We start from the raw sequence: 20232 nt of genomic DNA, 5'->3' as shown, positions 1-20232 counted from the left end.
GCTGACTCAGAAGGAGGGGTGTGGGTCTGAGTCCATTGGAAGAATGACCCCAGTCTGAAGTTTTGTAGCGTGGCCATCTGATGCTCAGTCCACATGGCCAACCCCAGGCAGGAGTCTGCCCTCAACCAGAATTGCTTATGTCCATCTGTAAATTCCTGAGAAAGAGATCTCGATGGCCTCAGGTCAACTGCCCACTCTGGTCAGGGCCCAGATCTAGCATAAATGCTGGATTAGCCACTTGAGAATTAAAGATGGCAGGCTCCAGAAAGAAACCCCCGGGCTCCTGGCTGGGCAGTTGCTGCAACAAGCAACAGTCTCATACCTGTTCACCTGTTCACTGTGTGCACATGTTTCAAGTGCAAGATGGTCCTATGTTCTGGTTGCAAAGACAGATGGCATAGGGTACAGGAGCATGAGGGAGGAACTTTGGGTGAGGAAGACCAAGGACGCTGTCTTTTCCTGCTGGGGTTGCAACAGGGACTGATGAAGCAGGCATGAGTATTTTCAGGATTCGTCACTCTGTCTGGGTTCAAACACACCCCCTGCTTTACCCCTCATCAACTCTGTGGCCTTGGGAATATGGCCGTAGGGTTGTGTGACAATGAAATTAGGACAGATGTGAAGCTTTCAGAGCAGAGCGTGACACGCCATACATGCTTATAGATGTGGGCTCTAGAGCCAGCTGGTGATGCGATGCTGGGTAACCTTATACTTATGCAGGGACACTCGGGTGTATATTGCCTGTGCCCTTATGAGCCACTTATGACTCTATGTCATCTCCTTACGGCAGCTATGTTCAGGGCCACACCTCCCATTCTCACCTGGAAAGACTATTTGACAAGTTGTATATAGGCAAGCTTTCTCACCAGTAAAACAGGACAAAACAACAATCAATGTGAGACACAGTGTTCTGTAGGCCTAAGCTCTAATCGCTGAATGACAGACCACACAACCAAAGACATCTAATGTGCATTCCTGATCACCTACCTCATGCCTCCACCTTCCCCTTCACTTTTTACCCTGCTGCAACCAGTAGCTGCCTCTTTCTCTCTCAATGTGGGCATTCTCCAGACCCTCTTCTCTAGGGTTATTTCAATCTCTAGTAGTTTCAAGTAGCTCCTAAATAGTGATGACGCCAAATCTGCACCTCCACCAACATTGCTTCCCTTGGCAGCAGACTCGGGCAATGGCCTACCAGATTTGGACTAGTAGGTTCTGCCACACAGGGACAAATAACATATGAAAAACGAATACGTAATTCTTGCCCACCCCAAACATCAGTTGGTGCCCACACCTAGGTGTGACATCATCTCTAGCTGTTTCTTTTCTCCTCACTGCCAAATACAACTTTTCAAACTGTACTAAGAACGCACAACAGCACCGATTCTGAGCCACTGGGGCACACAGAAATGATGCCTTCAGGCTCGATTCCCCATGAGCAGACCTTGTGCTGGGCTCAGAGGAAAGGAGACACAATGTTGGCAGAGTCTCCTGTGGCAAGAGCTAGGACGGGTGTGCACCCCGTCGGGGTGGAAAATGCCCACAGGACCCAGAGTTCCCTGACTGTACCGCTGCTCAGGTAGGGCTGAGCCTTGTTTACCCAGGTACCCTCATCTCATGACCCGTGTATGGCAAGTGGTAGGTGGTTGGTGAGCACAGCGAGGGGCTGCCCCTTCCATCTCCCCCTGGAGCAGAGGGACCTGTTCCAAAGCCAAACCCAGACCTAAACTCCAGGCTCGAAGACCGTCAACAGCTGGCGCTCCCACATCCACTTCGCAAGGCCTCTTTCATTCGACCAACATCTTTTGGGTACCGGACACATCTGGGAACCAACCTTCCCCGTCAGGCTGGACTGCCCTCGCCCCCACACCGCGGAATGAACCCAGCGATCCGTGCTTCTCCCGCCCGGGGCCGAAAAACGGTGGATCCCAAGGCTGGGCCTGCCACCTGAGGGAAACGAGGTACGACCCCGGACTCCCCCGGTGGGCCCGCCGGCGGCCAGCCATGTCCCAGTCGGCGCCCGTCCCCCGCCCCACCCCGCCCCGGTCCCCCGTCCCCCGGTCCGCCCCGTCCCCCGGTCCGCCCCGTCCCCGGTCCCGCTCCGCCCCGGTCCCGCCTCGGAGCCCTCCGACCAGCCGGGTTCTCTTGGCGCCGCACTCCGCTTCCGGCTCCGTTCGCGTCCTCGCAGCTGCTAGGCAACCGCACAAGGACCCGCAGGAGGGCTGCCCGGCCCGAGGCCTGAAGGACCCCTCCGGGGTACGGGCTGGCTAGCGCGGTGCCGGGAGGGAGGGCGGGAGGTGCCCGGGATGGCCGGGCCTGGGTAGGGCTGGTTGGCCGCTGGGTCGGCTGGCGGCGGGCGGGCCTCCTGCGGTGCTGAGGGGCGGGGACACGGGTAAATGCAGCTGGGCCGTGTTTCCCTCTTTGGTGTAGGCATTTGTAGTTTGTGGCCTTTTCGTGTCTTCTTTAGTAAAATACTTAGAAATCCCAGGGCGCCTGGGTGGCTCAGTCTGTTAAGCCTCGGACTTCAGCTCAGGTCAGGATCTCCGGGTCCAGGGCCGGAGCCCCGCCAGGATCCCAGGTCAGTGGAGAGCCTACTTCTCCCTCTCCCCCGCCCCTCCCCCTGCTCACTCTCTATTCCAAATACATAAAATTCTTAAAAAAATATTTAGACATCCCGCAGTTGAAAGTTTCCTCAATTATCAGTGGCTGTATGAAGCAAAGACTAAAAGTACACATGAAAAGTGTAAAAACAAATTTGCATTTGGTTTGGTTGAATAACTTGCTCCTGATTATGTCCTCATCAAGGACGCGCAAGTCCTGTGCTGCATTATTTGGTTGTCACTTTCGGTTTTGTTAAATAGCCGAGGCCTTTGTAACTCTTACCACGTGCTGTCGGGCTGGGTCACTGTGTCTATGTCTGAAAATCTCTATATGAAGCACTAAAGTAGGATAAGAAATTACAGCAGCACCACTTTGATGAGTCCAAATGTTTTCAAGGTTGGAAATAAATCTTGACTCAGTGAAAAGAAGCTGAAGACATACAGAAAACACACAGGAAATGACTGAAGTGAGTCCTTCCTGCTCATTTACATTAGAAGTAATGAGCGGATGTCTCCAGTTAAAGGCGGAGCTTGGGTTAGGATTAGGTTTAAAAGACAAGATCCAGCTGCATGCTGTCTCCAGGAGGGTCACCTGGGACCCAGTGACACAAAGAGGGTTAAAGTGAGAGGGTGGAAAAGATCCTCCATACAGACATTAACCAGTGGAGACGTGGTGTGCCATCCCCATATCAGACAAGATGGACCCTAAGTCAAGGCCCTTGGAAGAGGCGGGTGAGAGTGAGGGATTGTCTGGGCCGTGTTTAAGAAGAGAGACCCGGAGCCCCTTCAGGAAGCCGGTCCAAACGGGGTCTGACTGCTGGCAGTCTAAAGGTGCTGCTGAGAGAGATTTTCAGGGGTGTAACCCTTTCCCCGGGAGGTATGCAGACAGATTCCACAGACCTGTGGGCCTCAGGCTGCCCTCTGCAGGTTGAAGGATGTGTGGTGTGCGTGCACAAGCTGGGCAGATCTGGGGAGCCAGGGAGCTGGAATAGGGCAGCTCTAGGGAGAGGCCCTGCCCTAGGAGCGGGCTGCTTGGAGCACCAGATATCTGCCTAATTCCAACTGCACATATTCCCCCTAAAGGCCCAGCCGGAGGAAGCTGCACATCCTTGCCATTATGGGGCTCCACAGACTCGCTGGGGTACCCTTCAATGAAACAGCTGCGAGCACTGATTGCTGTGCAAGTCAGCATCCCCAGTGTGCAATCAGTTCAAACGTGGAAATCTGCCACCATGCAACGATTTTCAGGGGTGTGCCCCCTCCTTTCAGAATGGCACGTTGTTGAGGAGGTCGGAACTCCACTGGCTTGTAGGGTCCTGGACACACAAAACTGGTTGATCACTGCATACTGCACACACACGTCCCACACGGGGATGTACCCAGGGATCTGTACAGCGAGAAGTTCAGAAGGAGCCTGGTTTCAGGAGCGGGCTGTTGGGGGTACGTGGAATCTATCCATTTCCAAGCCTGTACTAACTCAAATGTACCTATTTCCTTTGAAGCCTGAGCTGGAGGAGAGTGGATTCCTTGGCCGGTGCAGCGGATTAAATGTTAGATAACGTGTTATCTCCATATAATAGACACCTGTGAGGACTGACAAAGCTGGGGATCGAACAGGCAGACGGTCCTGGGGCTGACAGTCACCACATTAAAACTGCTGCCAAAGAAATAGTTGTGGGGCTTTGATCCCAACAGCCAGGTGACCAGCAGATGGGTTGGGACCAGGTTGTCCTCCACAGGCCTGAGAGACCCCAGCTGACAGTGGCAGACTGGGGAGGTACCTACTGTTTATGCACAAAATATGGAGGTCCAGATAGGCAGGAACCTGGAACAGGGCAAGAATCTTGAAAGGCTGGGTCTTGGGAGGGGGCTCTTGGGCCCACAAGAACTTACCCTATCCAACAAAAATGTGCTTTGAGACTGAAGGAGAATGGACTGCCTTTCCAGGACCGAGATGACTTGGGCTGCAGGAGTAATCCTCATGGGTACACCTGGGAGCTTTAAATACAGGTAAGCCCTAGAACCTAAGGCAACCATTCAGAATGGGACTGAATTGTGCAGATTTAAAACTGAGACTCAGAAATATTTTAGGGGGATGAACTTTCCATGGAACGGAGACTATGCACATGGTTGGGAATAAGGAAACTCCAGGCCAGGGAAAAATAAGAAAGGGGTTAAAGTTCAGGGTTTTGGTTACAGTTTTGGATAGCATCAGGGATAGGATTTATGGTTTGGGGGTAGGATTTAATGTTAGGGTACGGGTTAGGGTATGGGTTAAGGTACGGGTTAGGGTTAGGCTACAGGCTAGTGTACGGGTTAGGATTAGGGTATGGGTTAGGGTTAAGGTACGGGTTAGGGTTAGAGTACGGGTTAGTTTCTGGACCGAGACTGGCAGGAGTAAGGCAGTCAGGAGCCCCCCTAGGGTTGGGGTTAGGGGCTAGGGGCATGGCAGGTAGAGCTCTCCTGCTCTCAATGCTTTCAGAAGTGTCAAATGGTGTATTTTGCTTTGTGGTGTCAGTCTGTGTCCTCCTGTAATGCTCAGGTGGCCCAAATCCCTGGGGCATGGAGCCAGGGACCTAGGGAGAGACCTCTCAGAAGCCACGTGATGGTTAGTGTTAGGGCCCATGTGCACGGCACCCCTGGTCTTCGGGAACTGTTCCGAGCTTGGGATGGGCGGTGTGTCTTGAGGGCAGAGTCAGGTTGAATGTCAGGCTCAGAGTTTGCCGCCAGGCGGTGCAGAAAGTTCAGTTTCACCGGGATGGGCATTCAGAGTTCTGCTCTGAGCGTTTCCCAGAGTTCCCAGTGGTGTGGTTTCCTTCTGGGTGGCAGCCCAAATCCCTTGATAATGCTCGGCTGTCCCGAATACCTGGTGCTTTGGAGCAAGGCTCTAGGGAGAGATGCTCAGAAGCCAACCTAGGGTTAGGCTTAGGATTTAGGGGCATGACAGGCCTTATGTGCTGGTGCTGTGAATGGCCTCAGTGGTCTGAGTTGAGGCCATGTGTCAGGGGGGACTGTCAGGCTCAAGGACTGTGGAATGGGCACGCTGAATTTGGGGTTCATTGGGATGGAACAGCGCAGTTCTCCTGCTTGGAATGCTTACCGGAGTTCCCAATGGCACGTTTTCCTTTTTAGTGGCAGGCTGAGTCCTCTGGCCCTGGTCAGGTGTCTCAAGTCCCTGGGGCTTTGGAGCCAGGCTCTGGGGACAGAGTGCTCCGAAGCCAACCTAGGGTTAGGCTTAGAGCTTAGGGGCATGACAGGCCTGATGTACCGGCACTGTGATGAGATTTCCGGGGTCTGAGTAGAGGCTGTGGGTCAGCGGGGAGGGTCAGGCTCAGGGATTGTGGCCTGGGCACGTTGAACTTGGGTTTCTTTGGGATGGACCGGCACAGTTCTCCTGCTCGGAATGCTTACTGGAGTTCCCAATGGCACGTTTTCCTTTGAGGTGGCAGGTTGAGTCCTCTGATACTTGTCAGGTGTCCCAAATCCCTGTGGCTTTGGAGCCAGTTCTAGGGACAGAGCGCTCAGAAGCCAACCTAGGGTGAGGCTTAGGGCTCAGGGGCATGACAGGCCTGATGTGCCGGTGCTGTGATGAGCTTCCCGGGGTCCGAGTTGAGGCCGTGGGTCAGTGGGGAGTGTCAGGCTCAGGGATTGTGGCCTGGGCACGTTGAACTCAGGGTTTGTTGGGATGGACCGACACAGTTCTCCTGCTCGGAGAGCTTTCCGGAGTTCCCAATGGCACTTTTTCCTGTTTACTGGCAGGCTGAGTCCTCTGGCCCTGGTCAGGTGTCCCCAGTCCCTGGGGCTTTGGAGCCAGGCCCCTGGGGACAGACCTTTCAGAAGCCTCCGTAGGGTCACGGTTAGGGCCCAGGGGCACGGCAGGCCTGATGTGCAAGCACCGTAGGCTGCTCTGGGGGGTCTGTCTTGAGGGAGTGGGCCAGGTTTAGTATCAGGCTGAGGGTTGGCCACCTGAGGGTACCAAATTTGTGCGTTGGCTGGGATGGGCATTCTGAATTCTCTTGTTCGGAACGCTCTCCGGAGTTGCAAGTAGTGCGTTTGAATTCTTTTTGGCATTTGAGTCCTCTGATATCGCTCAGTTACTGCCATCCCTGGGGCTTTGGAGGCAGGCTACTGGATACAGAAACTTAGAAGCCACTCTAGGGATAGACTTAGGGCCTAGGGTCATTGGAGCCCTGATTTGGCCACTCTGGGGCAAGCTTTGGGGTGCGGGGGATCCGAGTTGGGGGTGTGGGTCAGGGTGAGTTTCAGGCTCAGGGTTTGCGAGCAGAAGGCCTTTGAAAGTGGCATTTCGCTGCGATGGGCACGCAGGGTTCTCGTACTCGGAAAGCTTTGCCCCGAGTTCCCAATGGTGCGTTTTCCTTCTGGGAGACAGGCTGCATCCTCTGGTATTCCTCAGGTGCCCCCGATCCCTGTGGATTTAGAGCCAGGCCTCTGGGGCCATAGCCCTCAGAAGTCAGCGAGGGATAGGGTGCGGGCCTAGGGGCACGGCAGGCCCGACGTACCAGCACTGTGGCCTGCTTCTCGGGGGTTTGTCTTGAGGGCGTGGGTCAGGTTGAGTGTCAGGCTCAGGGTTGGCTGCCAGAAGGCGCAAAATTTGTGTGTTCCTTGGGATGGGCATTCAGAGTTCTGTTCCGAATGCTTTCCCATGTTCCCAATGGCGCGTTTTCCTTCCGGGTGGCAGCCTGAGTCCCTTCATATTGCTCAGGTGTCCCAAATCTTTGGGGCTTTGGAGCCAGGTTCTGGGGACTGACCCCTCAGCAGCCAACCCAGGGTGAGGGTTAGGACATAGGGGCACGGGACACCTGATGTGCCAGCACTGTGTTGATGTTCCCAGAGGTGAGGGTCGAGGGTGTGGGTCAGCGTGAGTGTCTTTAGTCAGCGTGAGTGTCTTGCTCTTCTTTTCGGCCAGGAGACCGCTGAAAGTGTCGGTTCACTGGGGTGGGCATGCAGTGCTCTCCTGCTGTGAATCCTTTCCGGGGTTCCAACCAGCGGGGTTTCTTTCTTGGTGGCAAGCAGAGTCCTCTGGTATTGCTCAGGTGTGCCCTGTCCGTGGGGCTCTGGAGCGAGACCTGCGGGAACAAGGCACTCAGGAGCCCACCTAGGGTCGGGTTTAGGGCCTAGGGGTACGGCAGGCATAGCTCTCCTGCTCTCAGCGCTTTCAGAAGTGCCAAATGGTGCATTTTGCTTTGTGGTGTCAGTCTGTGTCCTCCAGTATTGCTCAGGTGGCGCAAATCCCTGGGGCATGGAGCCAGGGACCTAGGGAGAGACCTCTCAGAAGCCACGTGAGGTTTAGGGTTAGGGTTAGGGTTAGGGCCCAGGTGCATGGCACTCCTGGTTGCGGGAACTGTGGCGAGCTTGGGATGGGCGGTGTGTCTTGAGGGCGGGAGTCAGGTCGAGTGTCAGGCTCACGGTTGGCCGCCAGGCGGCACAGAAAGTGCCGTTTCGCTGGGATGGGCGTTCAGAGTTCTGCTCTGAGCGCTTTCCGGAGTTCCCCGTGGTGCGGTTTCCTTCTGGGTGGCAGCCTGAGTCCCTTGATACTGCTTGGGTATCCCGAATACCTGGTGCTTTGGAGCAAGGCTCTTGGGAGGGACGCTCAGAAACCAACCTAGGGTTAGGCTTAGGGCATAGGGGCATGACAGGCCTGATGTGCCGGTGCTGTGAATGACTTCCAGTGGTCTGAGTTGAGGCCGAAGGTCAGGGGGAGTCTCAGGCTCAAGTACTGCATCCTGTGCACATTGAACTCGGGGTTCGTTGGGATGGACCGGCGCAGTTCTCTTGTTCAGAATGCTCACCGGAGTTCCCCATGGCACGTTTTCCATTTTAGTGGCAGGCTGAGTCCTCTGGCTCTGGTCAGGTGTCTCAATTCTCTGGGGCTTTGGAGCCAGGCTCTGGGGACAGAGTGCTACAAAGCCCACCTAGGGTTAGGCTTAGGGCTTAGGGGCATGACAGGACTGATGTACCGGCGCTGTGATGAGCTTTCTGGGGTCTGAGTTGAGGCCGTGGGCCAGCGGGGAGTTTCAGGCTCAGGGATTGCGGCCTGGGCATGTTGAACTTGAGCTTCATTGGGATGGACCGGCACCGTTCTCCTGCTCGGAATGCTTACTGGAGTTCCCAATGGCACGTTTTCCTTTGAGGTGGCAGGTTGAGTCCTCTGGTACTTGTCAGGTGTCCCAAATCCCTGTGGCTTTGGAGCCAGTTCTGGGGACAGAGTGCTCAGAAGGCAACCTAGGGTGAGGCTTAGGACTTAGGGGCACGACAAGCCTGATGTGCTGGCGCTGTGATGAGCTTCCTGGGGACTGAGTTGAGGCCGTGCGTCAGGGGGGGAGTACCAGGCTCAGGGATTGCGGCCTGGACACGTTGATCTCAGGTTCGTTGGGATGGACCGGCACAGTTCTCCTGCTCGGAATGCTTACGGGACTTCCCAATGGCTCGTTTTCCTTTTTAATGGCAGGCTGAGTCCTCTGGCACTGGTCAGGTGTCCCCAGTTCCTAGGGCTTTGGAGCCAGGCCCCTGGGGGGACAGACCCTTCAGAAGCCTCCCTAGGGTCACGGTTAGGGCCTAGGGGCATGGCAGGCCTGAAGTGCAAGGGCTGTAGCCTGCTCTGCGGGGTTTCTCTTGAGGGCAAGGGTCAGGTTGAGCGTCAGTTTCAGGGTTGGCGGCCAGGGGGCGACAAATTTGTGCTTTGGCTAGGATGGGCATTCAGATTTCTCGTGTTCTGAACACTTTCCGGAGTTGAAAGTAGTGTGTTTGAATTATTTTTGGCATTTGAGTCCTCTGATGTTGCTCAGTTACTGCCATCCCTGGGGCTTTGGAGCCAGGCTTCTGGATCCAGAAACTTAGAAGCCACCCTAGCGATAGACTTAGGGCCTAGGGTCATTGGAGCCCTGATCTGCCCACGCTGGGGCAAGCTTTGGGGTGCGGGGGGATCCGAGTTGGGGGTGTGGGTCAGGGTGAGTGTCAGGCTCAGGGTTTGCAGGCAGGGGGCCTTTGAAAGTGGCATTTCGCTGGGATGGGCACGCAGGCTTCTCCTACTCGGAAAGCTTTGCCCTGAGTTCCCAATGGTGCGGTTTCCTTCTGGGAGGTTTGTCTTGAGGGCGTGGGTCAGCCTGAGTGTCAGGCTCAGGGCTGGCCGCCAGAGGGCTCAAAATTTGTGCGTTCCTTGGGATGGGCATTCAGAGTTCTGCTCTGAATGCTTTTCCGAGTTCCCTATGGCGAGTTTTCCTTCCGGGTGGCTGCCTGAGTCCCTCGATATTGCTCGGGTGTCCCGAATCTTTGGGGCTTTGGAGCCAGGTTCTGGGGACTGACCCCTGAGCGGCCAACCCAGGGTGAGGGTTAGGACATAGGGGCATGGGACGCCTGATGTGCCAGCGCTGCATCGAGGTTCCCGGGGGTGAGGGTCGAGGGTGTGGGTCAGTGTGAGTGTCTTTCGTCAGTGTGTCTTGCTCCTCTTTTCGGCCGGGGGACCGCTAAAAGTGTGGGTTCACTGGGGTGGATATGCAGCGCTCTCCTGCTATGAATCCTTTCCGGGGTTCCAACCAGCGGGGTTTCTTTCTTGGTGGCAAGCTGCGTCCTCTGGTATTAGTTAGGTGTTCCCTGTCCGTGGGGCTCTGGAGCAAGACCTGCGGGAACAAGGCACTCAGGAGCCCACCTAGGGTTGGGGTTAGGGCCTAGGGGCATGGCAGGCAGACCACTCCTACTCTCAATGCTTTCAGAAGTGCCAAATGGCACATTTTACTTTGTGGTGTCAGTCTGTGTCCCCTGGTATTGCTCAGGTGGCGCAAATCCCTGGGGCATGGAGCCAGGGACCTAGGGAGAGACCTCTCAGAAGCCAGGTGAGGTTTAGGGTTAGGGTTAGGGCCCAGGTGCACGGCACTCCTGGTCTGTGTTGAACTATGGCGAGCTGGGATGGGCAGTGTGTCTTGAGGGTGGGAACAGGTTGGGAGTCAGGCTCAGGGTTTGCCGCCAGGCGGCGCGGAAAGTGCAGTTTCGCAGGGATGGGCATTCAGAGTTCTGCTCTGAGTGCTTTCCAGAGTTCACAGTGGTGGGGTTTCCTTCTTGGTGGCAGCCCGAATCCCTTGATACTGCTCGGGTGTCCCGGATACCTGGTGCTTTGGAGCAAGGCTCTGGGAAGAGACGCTCAAAAGCCAACCTGGGGTTAGGCTTAGAGCTTAGGGGCATGACAGGCCTGATGTGCTGGTCCTGTGAATGGCCTCAGTGGTCTGAGTTGAGGCCGCGGGTCACGGGGGGTGTCAGGCTCAAGGACTCCGGCCTGGGTATGGTGAAGTCGGGGTCCCAGATGTGTACTATTTCATGCAGATGAGTGTGCTCCTGGATGCCTGGGCCTGTTCTGGGTGCTGGAGATATGGTCATCAAGAGACAAGTTGCGTCCTGTCCAGATGCAGTACTTGTCCCAGTGTGAGAGCACGGCAGCCAATCAGAGGGCAACAGCACCCGAGGGCGAGTGTTGTCTCTTGAATGAGGTGGTCAGAGAAGGCTTCTCTCAAACGTGGCCGTTGGCAAACAACAAAGACAAAAATTACCCAAAATACCATCAATTGCTAAGCATGGGCCATGCTCTGAAGTCATCTTCCTAAAACCATCACCCCAGGACCATGAGACAACATGAGACAAGAGTGCAATCAGGAGACGGTGTACAAAACCTCAGCACTCCTCCTACGCGCCGTCGAGACCTTCAGAGTAAGGAGAGCCCAGGGAGACACCACCCGTCGTGGGGGACTCCAGACGGTGTCCTGCAACGGCAAGCACGAGGGGATCTAGACAGAGCTCAGACAGGCTCGTCAGCTGTGACAGTGAGGATGGCAGCCACGGGGGACCCTCCTCCCAGCTCTTCCTCAAGTCTGAATCCACGCTAAGATGTAAAGGGTATCCTAAAGATGCTGTGCAAGAAACAGCCATTTTCCACTGCTCTTCCCCAGGGTGAACGCAGGCCACCTGTGTCGTTCCCAGGCCCTGAAGCCCAGGAGACCCCTGAGGCCAGTCGCTGCCCGGGCCACCTACACTGCACAGGACTGCAGAGGTCTCTGGAAAGTTCTTCCCCACACTGACACAAGGCAAACCCGGTCCTGTGGTGACACTGCCCCCTGCTGGCCACGCAGCTACCAACACGGCTTCTGGAGGATGGGGTAAATTTCTGAGATGTCAAGTCATGGTTTCCACCCCCACCGCTTCTGCATTTTCCACTGTGGGACAGTGAAAACACAGGTGCTGGAAACAAAATCAGAGGTGACAGAGAGGGCCCGCCCAGGCCTCCCGCGGATCCCCCAGCAAGCCAGACGCGGTCCTGCTATTCTGCTCCCAAGCCCACGTGCTGGCCTCCCCCCCGCCTCCCCTCCTCATCCCCTGCGCCCTCATCTACTCCCGGGGCAGGGTGGCCTCACCGAGGGAGCATGGCACCTCTCGCTCCATGCAGATGCAGACATGCTGTGGGAACCCCTCCACCCCAGAGGCTAAAGTGAGCACCAGGATGAACACTCATCTGGAGGTGCTCCCACTCCTTCCACACACACACCGTCTGTGACTGACAGGCGAGGCCACACATCCTGAATCTAGATGCTGCTGAGAAGGTGTCTATGGATGTGGCGAAGGCCCAGCACCAGCTGACTTTATGTGAGTCTTCCCTGAGGAGGAAGACGTGCGGCCTGTGGTCAACAGCCTTGGCCTGTGCCCTTCCTGATGGCAGGCCCTGAGGAATCCACACTCACCTAGCTTCCTGCCACTGTACCATGGCCACAGAGGCCCTGGCATGCACTTCCTGCTCCTCTCCAGCCCTGTCTGCACCTGGACATTCGGGGTCAGAGCAGGCCCAGCAAGCCTCTTCTCCCCTGCATGGAGTGTGCTGGCATCCCCCACCTGGCACGCGACACTCTCTCCAAAACCACCAGGTACACAGAAAACCCACGAATGTGGTGGAGCTCCATGAGAAGAGGGACTGTGGGGGCCCGGCACTGTGCCTGGCACGGGGAGTTCTCCATCAGCAGAATCAACGGCTGAAGGCGCTCTGTGTCAGGCCTAACAGCCCCAGGTCCCCTCACTGCCCAGCCCCAGCCCCCCAGGGGCAAACCGCAGGGTGGGGGCACCGACGGCCTGGCCTGACGCCTCCCTCATCAGGGTCTTGGGCTCGCTGGTACTGCCCACCCTTCTCGGCCCCTTTACGGGCTTCCCAGTCCTGCCTTGAGGAGGGCCAAAGAAAAATCTGGAAATGCCAAAAAATTACCTGTTTACATTAACACTTCCAAAATTTTGGTGCTTATGGGACAGATCTATTTTCAGGTAAATTTCTTTTGAAACGTGAAGCCATGTAGAATAACATCAAAATATTCATGTGTTAGGGAACCAGGTTACATATTAGCACTGAAATCAATCACTTCAGAACAAAAAGGAGCAAACATATCTCTTATTGTAACAGACATCCAGCAATCAAAGTCAATAAGGAAAGACCACGAGCCTGTTAGAAAAATCACAATAACACAGACATAAGATCACCTATGGGAAAATAAGGTATTTTATGACTTTGGGATTCTTAAGATGGGTGCAGAAACAAACTTAAGGGGAATTTACCCAATTAAGGATTTCTGTAACGGAGAGTGACAGTCTGGCAGAGGTGGTAGCTTCTAAATCCAACAGGGATGCATACCTACAACATGGACTAAACAAACAGCACAGCAGAATAAAAAAACAAAAACCACAGAATAGGCAATCCACAGAGAAACATGTGAAGCCCAAAAGCAAATAAGGAGGGTCAGATGCTCCACGTCACAATCAATCAGACATGAAAATAAAGACACCAGCAAGATGCCACCGGATACCATCAGGACGGCAAATCTGAGAAGTCAGATGACCCCAGGCTGCTGTGGGCGAGGCTGGGGCTGGGCCTGCGACCTGGGACCCTTGTGACCCCTGGCCATGCCCAGCTCCGTGCTCCCCAGAGACACTCAGAGGACAGCACGCCTCACCAATAGCGGAGGCCTGCAAACCCACAAAAAGATGCTGCAGTTTTCAGAGATTCTGATTCCTAAACATGTCCCTGGAAGGCGGGCTGGGATGACCCAGACTGATGCCAAGGTCAGGGGTGGAGGGACTGGACACCCACCAGGGTGGGCAGCTAGGTGCCCTGAGTCACACAGAGGAAAGGGGGAATCGCCTACCGTGGAGCCTTCCTCTGTTCTGAAAGTGCCACCGAGCCTTGCTAAGCTCAGGGGAAACCCACACAGCCCTCCAGTGTGTGATACACCCGTGCTCCGGGACTCACACAGTCTGAGGTTGCAGGTATTGAGGAAAACGGTCTGAACTGTTCTCATTTACAAACAAATGGACAGTCTGCACTGGTGCACAGAACAAGCAGATGCTATCAGCGACGCAGCACGTTAACGGTGTACCACAGGCCGCGCCCCTGGAGACCGACGCGCACTCACCCACCTTCCAGACATAGCAGCCCTTCTCTGCTGGGGAAGACGTGCTGGCACTTCCGGGTGTCAAGCCGCCTTCTAACAACTCCATCTTCTTGCTGAACTGCACCTCCAAAATGGGGACAGCCTCGGGCATCTTGGCGGATATCAGGTGATAAGCTATGTCTGGCTTCCCAATGAACCGTTGGAGGATGCTAATTTCAAAAGGTGTGTGAACCTTAATGTCGTCTATATCTTCTCTTTCAAATCTGTGCATGAGCAAAGAACTCGAGTCATGGATTTTCAACCCGGACACAAGGATGGTAAGACTTCCTGCTTTAACATGAGATGCTGTTCCCTGGGAGATAACAGCAGGAATTCGGACCACTACCCCTTCTTTTCCAAGAGCTTTGGGACTAGCCGTTGAGGTGCCCCCCTTGGACTTTGTTTCTGCTGGCATCTTCCAAAGCTTGGAGCTAAAGGGCCACCAAGAAGGGGACTCCAGCTCCGTCAGCAACCTAAAAGACCAAACAAAACACAGAAACACAGTCAACTGAGTTTTAATGTTTTCCTGAAGACTGTTAACCATTTTGTAGTGTTCTTTTCCACAAGCACTCTGTGAAGTGGAAGAGCAGGAATTACTATCCGTGTGTTTTAGAAAAGAAAACAGGCTAAGAGCAGGATCTCGTAGGCCTACGGACACAAAGCCCATCAGTAGTAAACACAAAACATGAACACACGTCTTCTGACTAGAACGATGCCCTTTTCACATTGGACCCTGGGTAATTCTGACTCAAAACAAATCCTGACCTCAATCTGGAACTTTCTGCCGTAATCTCTCCTTTCCAATGTGGTAACAAGCATGTGTGGCTACTGGGCATCCAGAGTGTGGCTGATATAACGAGGGACTGAATTTTCAAATTAAGTACAGGTGGCTAGTGGCTACCACAGTGGATGGCACCATTGTAACGTACCCATGAATACAAAGAGATCTACCTTGTAGCAAAAAAAAAAAAAAAAAGGAAGCAAGAAAAGAAAAGCAAAGGAACAAAGATCAAATGGTATCGACAGAAAATAAATATCAAGATGGTGGATAGACTCAACCATATTAGTAATTATACTAAATGTAAATAGACTAAATCCTCTAATTTAAAGGCAGACTCTCAGTCTGGATTAAAGAAAAAACCACCAAGACACAGCTATGTCTTATTTATAAGAGACACTGAAATATAAGGACACAGAAACATCAAAAGCAAAGGGACTGGAAAAAAGACATATTGTGCCGAAAATAAACTCTAAGACAGGGAGTGTTACCAGGGGTAAAGACAGACAATAAATAATAATAAGAGAGTCAATTTGACAAAAAGACTTAATACTAAACATGTATATCTAACACAATTTCAAAATTCATTAAGCAAAAATTAACAAAACTAAAAGGAGTAATAGACAATCACAGTTGTAGATTTCAACAAATTTCTCTCCATAATTAACACAGCAAGAAGACAAAAATGATGAGTAAGAATATAAACACTATTTAATCCACTCAGGCTGACTGGTATTTATGGAAACATCATCCAACCGCTGAATACATACCCTTTTAAAGTATATTCAAAACTTTAAGAAAAGAGTATAACACGTCTCAATAAATTTCAAGTATACCATCTGTCCCCAAAGAAATGAAATCTGAAATTAATGACAAAAGACTAATAGAAAGTCCTCAAATATTTGGAGATTAAGCACAATTCTAAATAAAGGGAATTGGACAATATCTGAAGTGAATGAAACAAAACAATATGCAGTAAATGGCAGGATGCAAATAGAGCAGTCAGAAGGAAAATTTATAGTTCTCAATGCATGTATTTGAAAACTTCTCAGAAAGGTTTATAATCAGTGATTTAAGCTTCTGTTGCGAAAAGTTATAAATTAAACCCAGAGTAGAAGAACGGAAAAGCAGAAATCAATGAAACTGAAAACAGAAAAAAGAAAATATTAACAAAGCCAAAAGTTCGTTCTTTGAAGTAATTTTTAAAAATTAAACCCAAAAGTTGGTTCTTTGAAGTAATTTTTAAAAACCTTACAAGACATGAACAAGAATAAAACAAAGAGGGGTGCCTGGGTGGTTCAGTCGGTTAAGCGTCTGCCTTTGGCTCAGGTCATGATCCCACGGTCCGGGATCCCCCACATCATGCTCCCTGCTCTGTGGGGAGGCTGCTTCTCCTTCTCCCTCTCCTGCTCCCCCTGCTTGTGCCCTCTCGCTCTCTGTCAAATAAATAAATAAAATCTAAAAAAAAAAAAAAAAGAATAAAGCAAAGAAAATGCACATTACCAATATCAGGAATAAAAAGGGAGGCATCACCATAGATCCTTTTAGCCCTGGAAAGCCTTCTAGGGGATATCATACCCAACTTTACACCAATAAATGGGACAACTTATATGAAATAGACAAAATACTCAAAACACCCAACCTTCCAAAACTGAAGCAAGAAGTAGTTTAAGAATATGAACACCCATAACAAAGTGGCAGCAAGAGAAATTTAGAAAAAAAATCACATTTACGAATGTACCAAAAATAATAAAATACCTTAGGGATAAATTTAACCAAGGAAATGAAAGACTTGTACTCTGAAAACTATCAAACCTTGATTAAAAACAAACAAACAAACAAACTAAAGATGACACAAGCAAATGGAAATACGTACTATGCTCACGGACTGGAATAATTAATACTGTGAAAATGTCTATAATTCCCAAAGCAATCAACCGATTTAACGCAATCCCTATCAAAATACCAAGAGCATTTTCCACAGAACTAGAAAAATACTAAAATTTGTATGGAACCACAAAAGACCTCAACTAGCCAAGGTGATCTTGAGAAAGAAGAACAAAGCTGGAGGTAGAGGTATCAGAATCACAGATTTCAGGATATACTACCAAATTGTAGTAATCCTAACAGTACACAGTACTGACACAAAAGCAGACACACCGATCAAAGGAATACAAGAGAGAGTCCAGAAATACACCCACACTTACACTGTCAATTAATATATGACGAAGGAGGCAAGAATATACAACAGGGAAAGGACAGTCTCTTTAACAAATGGTGGTGTGAAAACTAGACAGCCACATGCAAAAGAATGAAATAGGACTCTTTCTTACACCATACACAAAAATTAGCTCAAAATGGATTAATGGATTAAATGTGAGACCTGAATCCATAAAACTCCTAAAAGAAAACATATACAGTAAAATCGCCTTGACATCCACCTTGGTAACATATTTATGGATATGTCTCTTTAGGCAATGGAAAGAAAAGTGAAAACAAACTGTTGGGACTACATCAAAATAAAAAGCTTCTGCACAGCAAAGGAAATCACTGACAAAACAAAAAGGCAATCTACTGAATGGGAAAAGTTATTGGCAAATGATACATCTGATAAGAGGTTAATATCCAAAATATATAAAGAACTTATACAATTCATCACCAAAACAAATGAACAATCCAATTAAAAAAATGGGCAGAGGATCTGAATAGGGCCTTTTCCCAAAGAACACATCCATGTGGCCAAAAGACACATGAAAAGATCTCAACATCACTCATCATCAGGGAAATACAAATGAAAACCACATTGAGATATCACCTCACACCGGTCTGAATGGCTAAAATTAACAACACAGGAGACAACAGGTGTTGGTGAGGATGCAGAGAAAGGTGAATCCTCTTGCACTGTTGATGGGAATGCAAACTGGTACAGCCACTCTGGAAAACAGTAAGGAGGTTCCTCAAAAATTAAAAACAGAATTACCATATGATCCAGTAATTCCACTACTGGGTATTTACCCAAAGAAAATAAAAACACTAGTGATAAAGATATCTACACCCCTATCTCTACTGCAGCATTATTTACAATATCCAAAATACGGAGGTAACCCAAGGGTCTCCCTAGATGGATAATGAAGATGTGACACACACACACACACACACACACACACACACACACACCACACAGTGGAATATTACTCAGCCACAAAAAAAGAATGAAGTCTTGCCTTTTGCAAGCATGTGGATGGAGCTAGAGGGTATTAATGCTAAGTGAAATAAGACAGAGAAAGACAAACACTACATGACTTTACTTATACATAGAACCTAAAAAACTAAACAAACGAACAAACAAAAAGCAGAAACAGACCCATAAATACAGAGAACTGATGGCTGCCAGAGGGGAGAGGGTTGGGGGAGGGGCAAAATGGATGAAGGGGAGTGGGTGATACAGGCTTCCAGTATGGAACAAATAAATCATGGAGAGAAAAGGTACAGCATAGGGAATATGGTCAATGGTATTGTAATACCAACACAGATGGAAGCTACACTTGTGGTGAGTATAACATTAATTTGTCAAATCACTATGTTGTACATCTGAAATTAACAGAGCATTGTGTATCAACTATACTTCAACTAAAAAAAGGGTGGCATGGATGTCCACCCTCAGTTGGCTATACTGTGGTGTGCTTTCCCCAACTGGAGCAGTGTCAGAAAAAGTACGTGAGGAGCCTCGACATCCACCCTTACCTGGCTGCAGTAGGACTGCTTCCCCTAAGTGGGATGGTGGTAGGGAAGGCCACATGAAGAGCCATCAGTAACAAGGGAAACCTTACTGGCTCAGTGGAGGGGGACGGTAACAAGACCCCCCCAATTCTCCCAGCTAGGGCACAGTTATGAGGAAGCTTGAAATCCCACCCGCAGCCGGCAGCAACAGGTGTCTGTTCCTATCCCAAGGCACAAACAAGGGCCACGTGGGGAATTGGGGCTCTCATCCTCACACAGCAGTAAGAGGAATCAGCTTCCCTTCTCCTTCCCTTCTTTCCCTCTTTCCTTTAAGAGAGAAAGAGAGAGAGTGGGGGAGGGAGAGAGAGAATCTCAAGCAGTCTCATCGCCCAGCATGGAGCCCAACGTGGGGCTTCATCGCACCACCCTGAGATCACGGCCTGCGCCGAATTAAGAGATGGTTAACCCACTGAGCCACCCAGGCGCCCCAAGAGGAAATAGTTTCTTACTCCTGGAGCACCATGTCAGGGAAAGCTCTGCTAAAACAGAAAAACAAGATTCAGAATCTTAATACCCAAAATGTCCAGGATACAATGAAGAATCGCCATGCCAAGAAGCAGGAAAATCTCTTCTTAAATAAAAAATAGAAGCAAATGCCAAAACCAGGATGAAACTGATGGAATTACTGGACAAGAATTCTAAAGCACCATCATATAAGTATTTCCACAAGCAATTATGGACATGCTGGAAATAAATTAAAAACCACAAAGTCTTAGCAGAGAAACAGAAGACACAGTAAAGTATCCAGAAATTTTTGAACTTAGAAATACAATAACCGATAAAAAAATGGGTAGACATAGACTTCAGCCTGAGATGACAGATAAAAGAATCTGTGAAATTAACGATCAAAGAACAGAAATTACCCAATCTGAACAACAGAGAGAAAATACTAAAAACAACAATGACAACAATCCCAAGGGTCCAAAACAAAAGACTGAACACTCATCACCACCACTCCAGCAGGAGAAGAGAAAGAGCGTGGGGCTGGAAAAGGACTCAAACAAATAATGGCCGAACATTTCCCAATTTAGGCAAAAAGACATAAATAAGCCCATAGAGTTAAAAAAAAAAAAAAACCTAATCAGACCCCCACAGCATAAAACCAAAGAAATTACCGTGAAGTTATGTTAAACAAAGAAAAGATCTTGACAGTGGCATGAGAGACCTCACCTACAGGAGAAAACCAATTTGAATGGCAGCGCACTTCTCGTCAGAAACCATGGAGCCAGAAAGAAGTGGCACAATGGTTTTCAGTGCTCAAAGAAAAGAACTGTCAGTTCAAAATTCCACAATGAGTGAAACTTTTCTTCAGGAATAAAGAAGAAATTGAGTTATTCTCGAAGGAAGTAAACCCACAAAGAAATTGCTGCCCTAAAAGAATGTCTTGAAGAAGTCGATGGATCAGAAAGGAACTGATAAGGGCAGGAATCCTAGAACATGAGGAAGGAGGGTAGAGAAACAGAAAGAGTACAAATATAGGGAAATAAAATGCACTTGCTTTTTTCTTTTGAGCTGGCTAAAATATGTATGGCACTTGAAGTAAAAATTACAAAATTGATGTGGTTCTCAAATAGGTAAATGAAGTTAAGATAATTAACTTACAGAG

At 50.4% G+C, this 20232-nt stretch overlaps 1 protein-coding gene across 1 annotated transcript in view; it reads right to left on the bottom strand.

Moving 5' to 3' along the window:
- Positions 1-1842: 1842 nt before the first annotated feature.
- LOC118356338 (synaptosomal-associated protein 47-like) overlaps positions 1843-20232 on the bottom strand; it is a 64047-nt gene continuing 45657 nt past the window's right edge. Inside the window, exons 6-8 of the mRNA XM_035724317.1 lie at positions 14055-14541; positions 2158-2373; positions 1843-1947 (exon numbers count right to left, since the gene is read on the bottom strand). Coding sequence (XP_035580210.1) covers positions 1843-1947; positions 2158-2373; positions 14055-14541 — 808 coding nt within the window. The remainder of the gene's footprint in view (positions 1948-2157; positions 2374-14054; positions 14542-20232) is intronic.

The sequence above is a fragment of the Zalophus californianus genome, chromosome 15, assembly GCF_009762305.2.
Source record: "Zalophus californianus isolate mZalCal1 chromosome 15, mZalCal1.pri.v2, whole genome shotgun sequence".
Classification (NCBI taxonomy): domain Eukaryota; kingdom Metazoa; phylum Chordata; class Mammalia; order Carnivora; family Otariidae; genus Zalophus; species Zalophus californianus.
The sequence above is the reverse complement of the archived record's forward strand: the minus strand, read 5'-3'. Positions and strand labels throughout refer to the sequence as shown.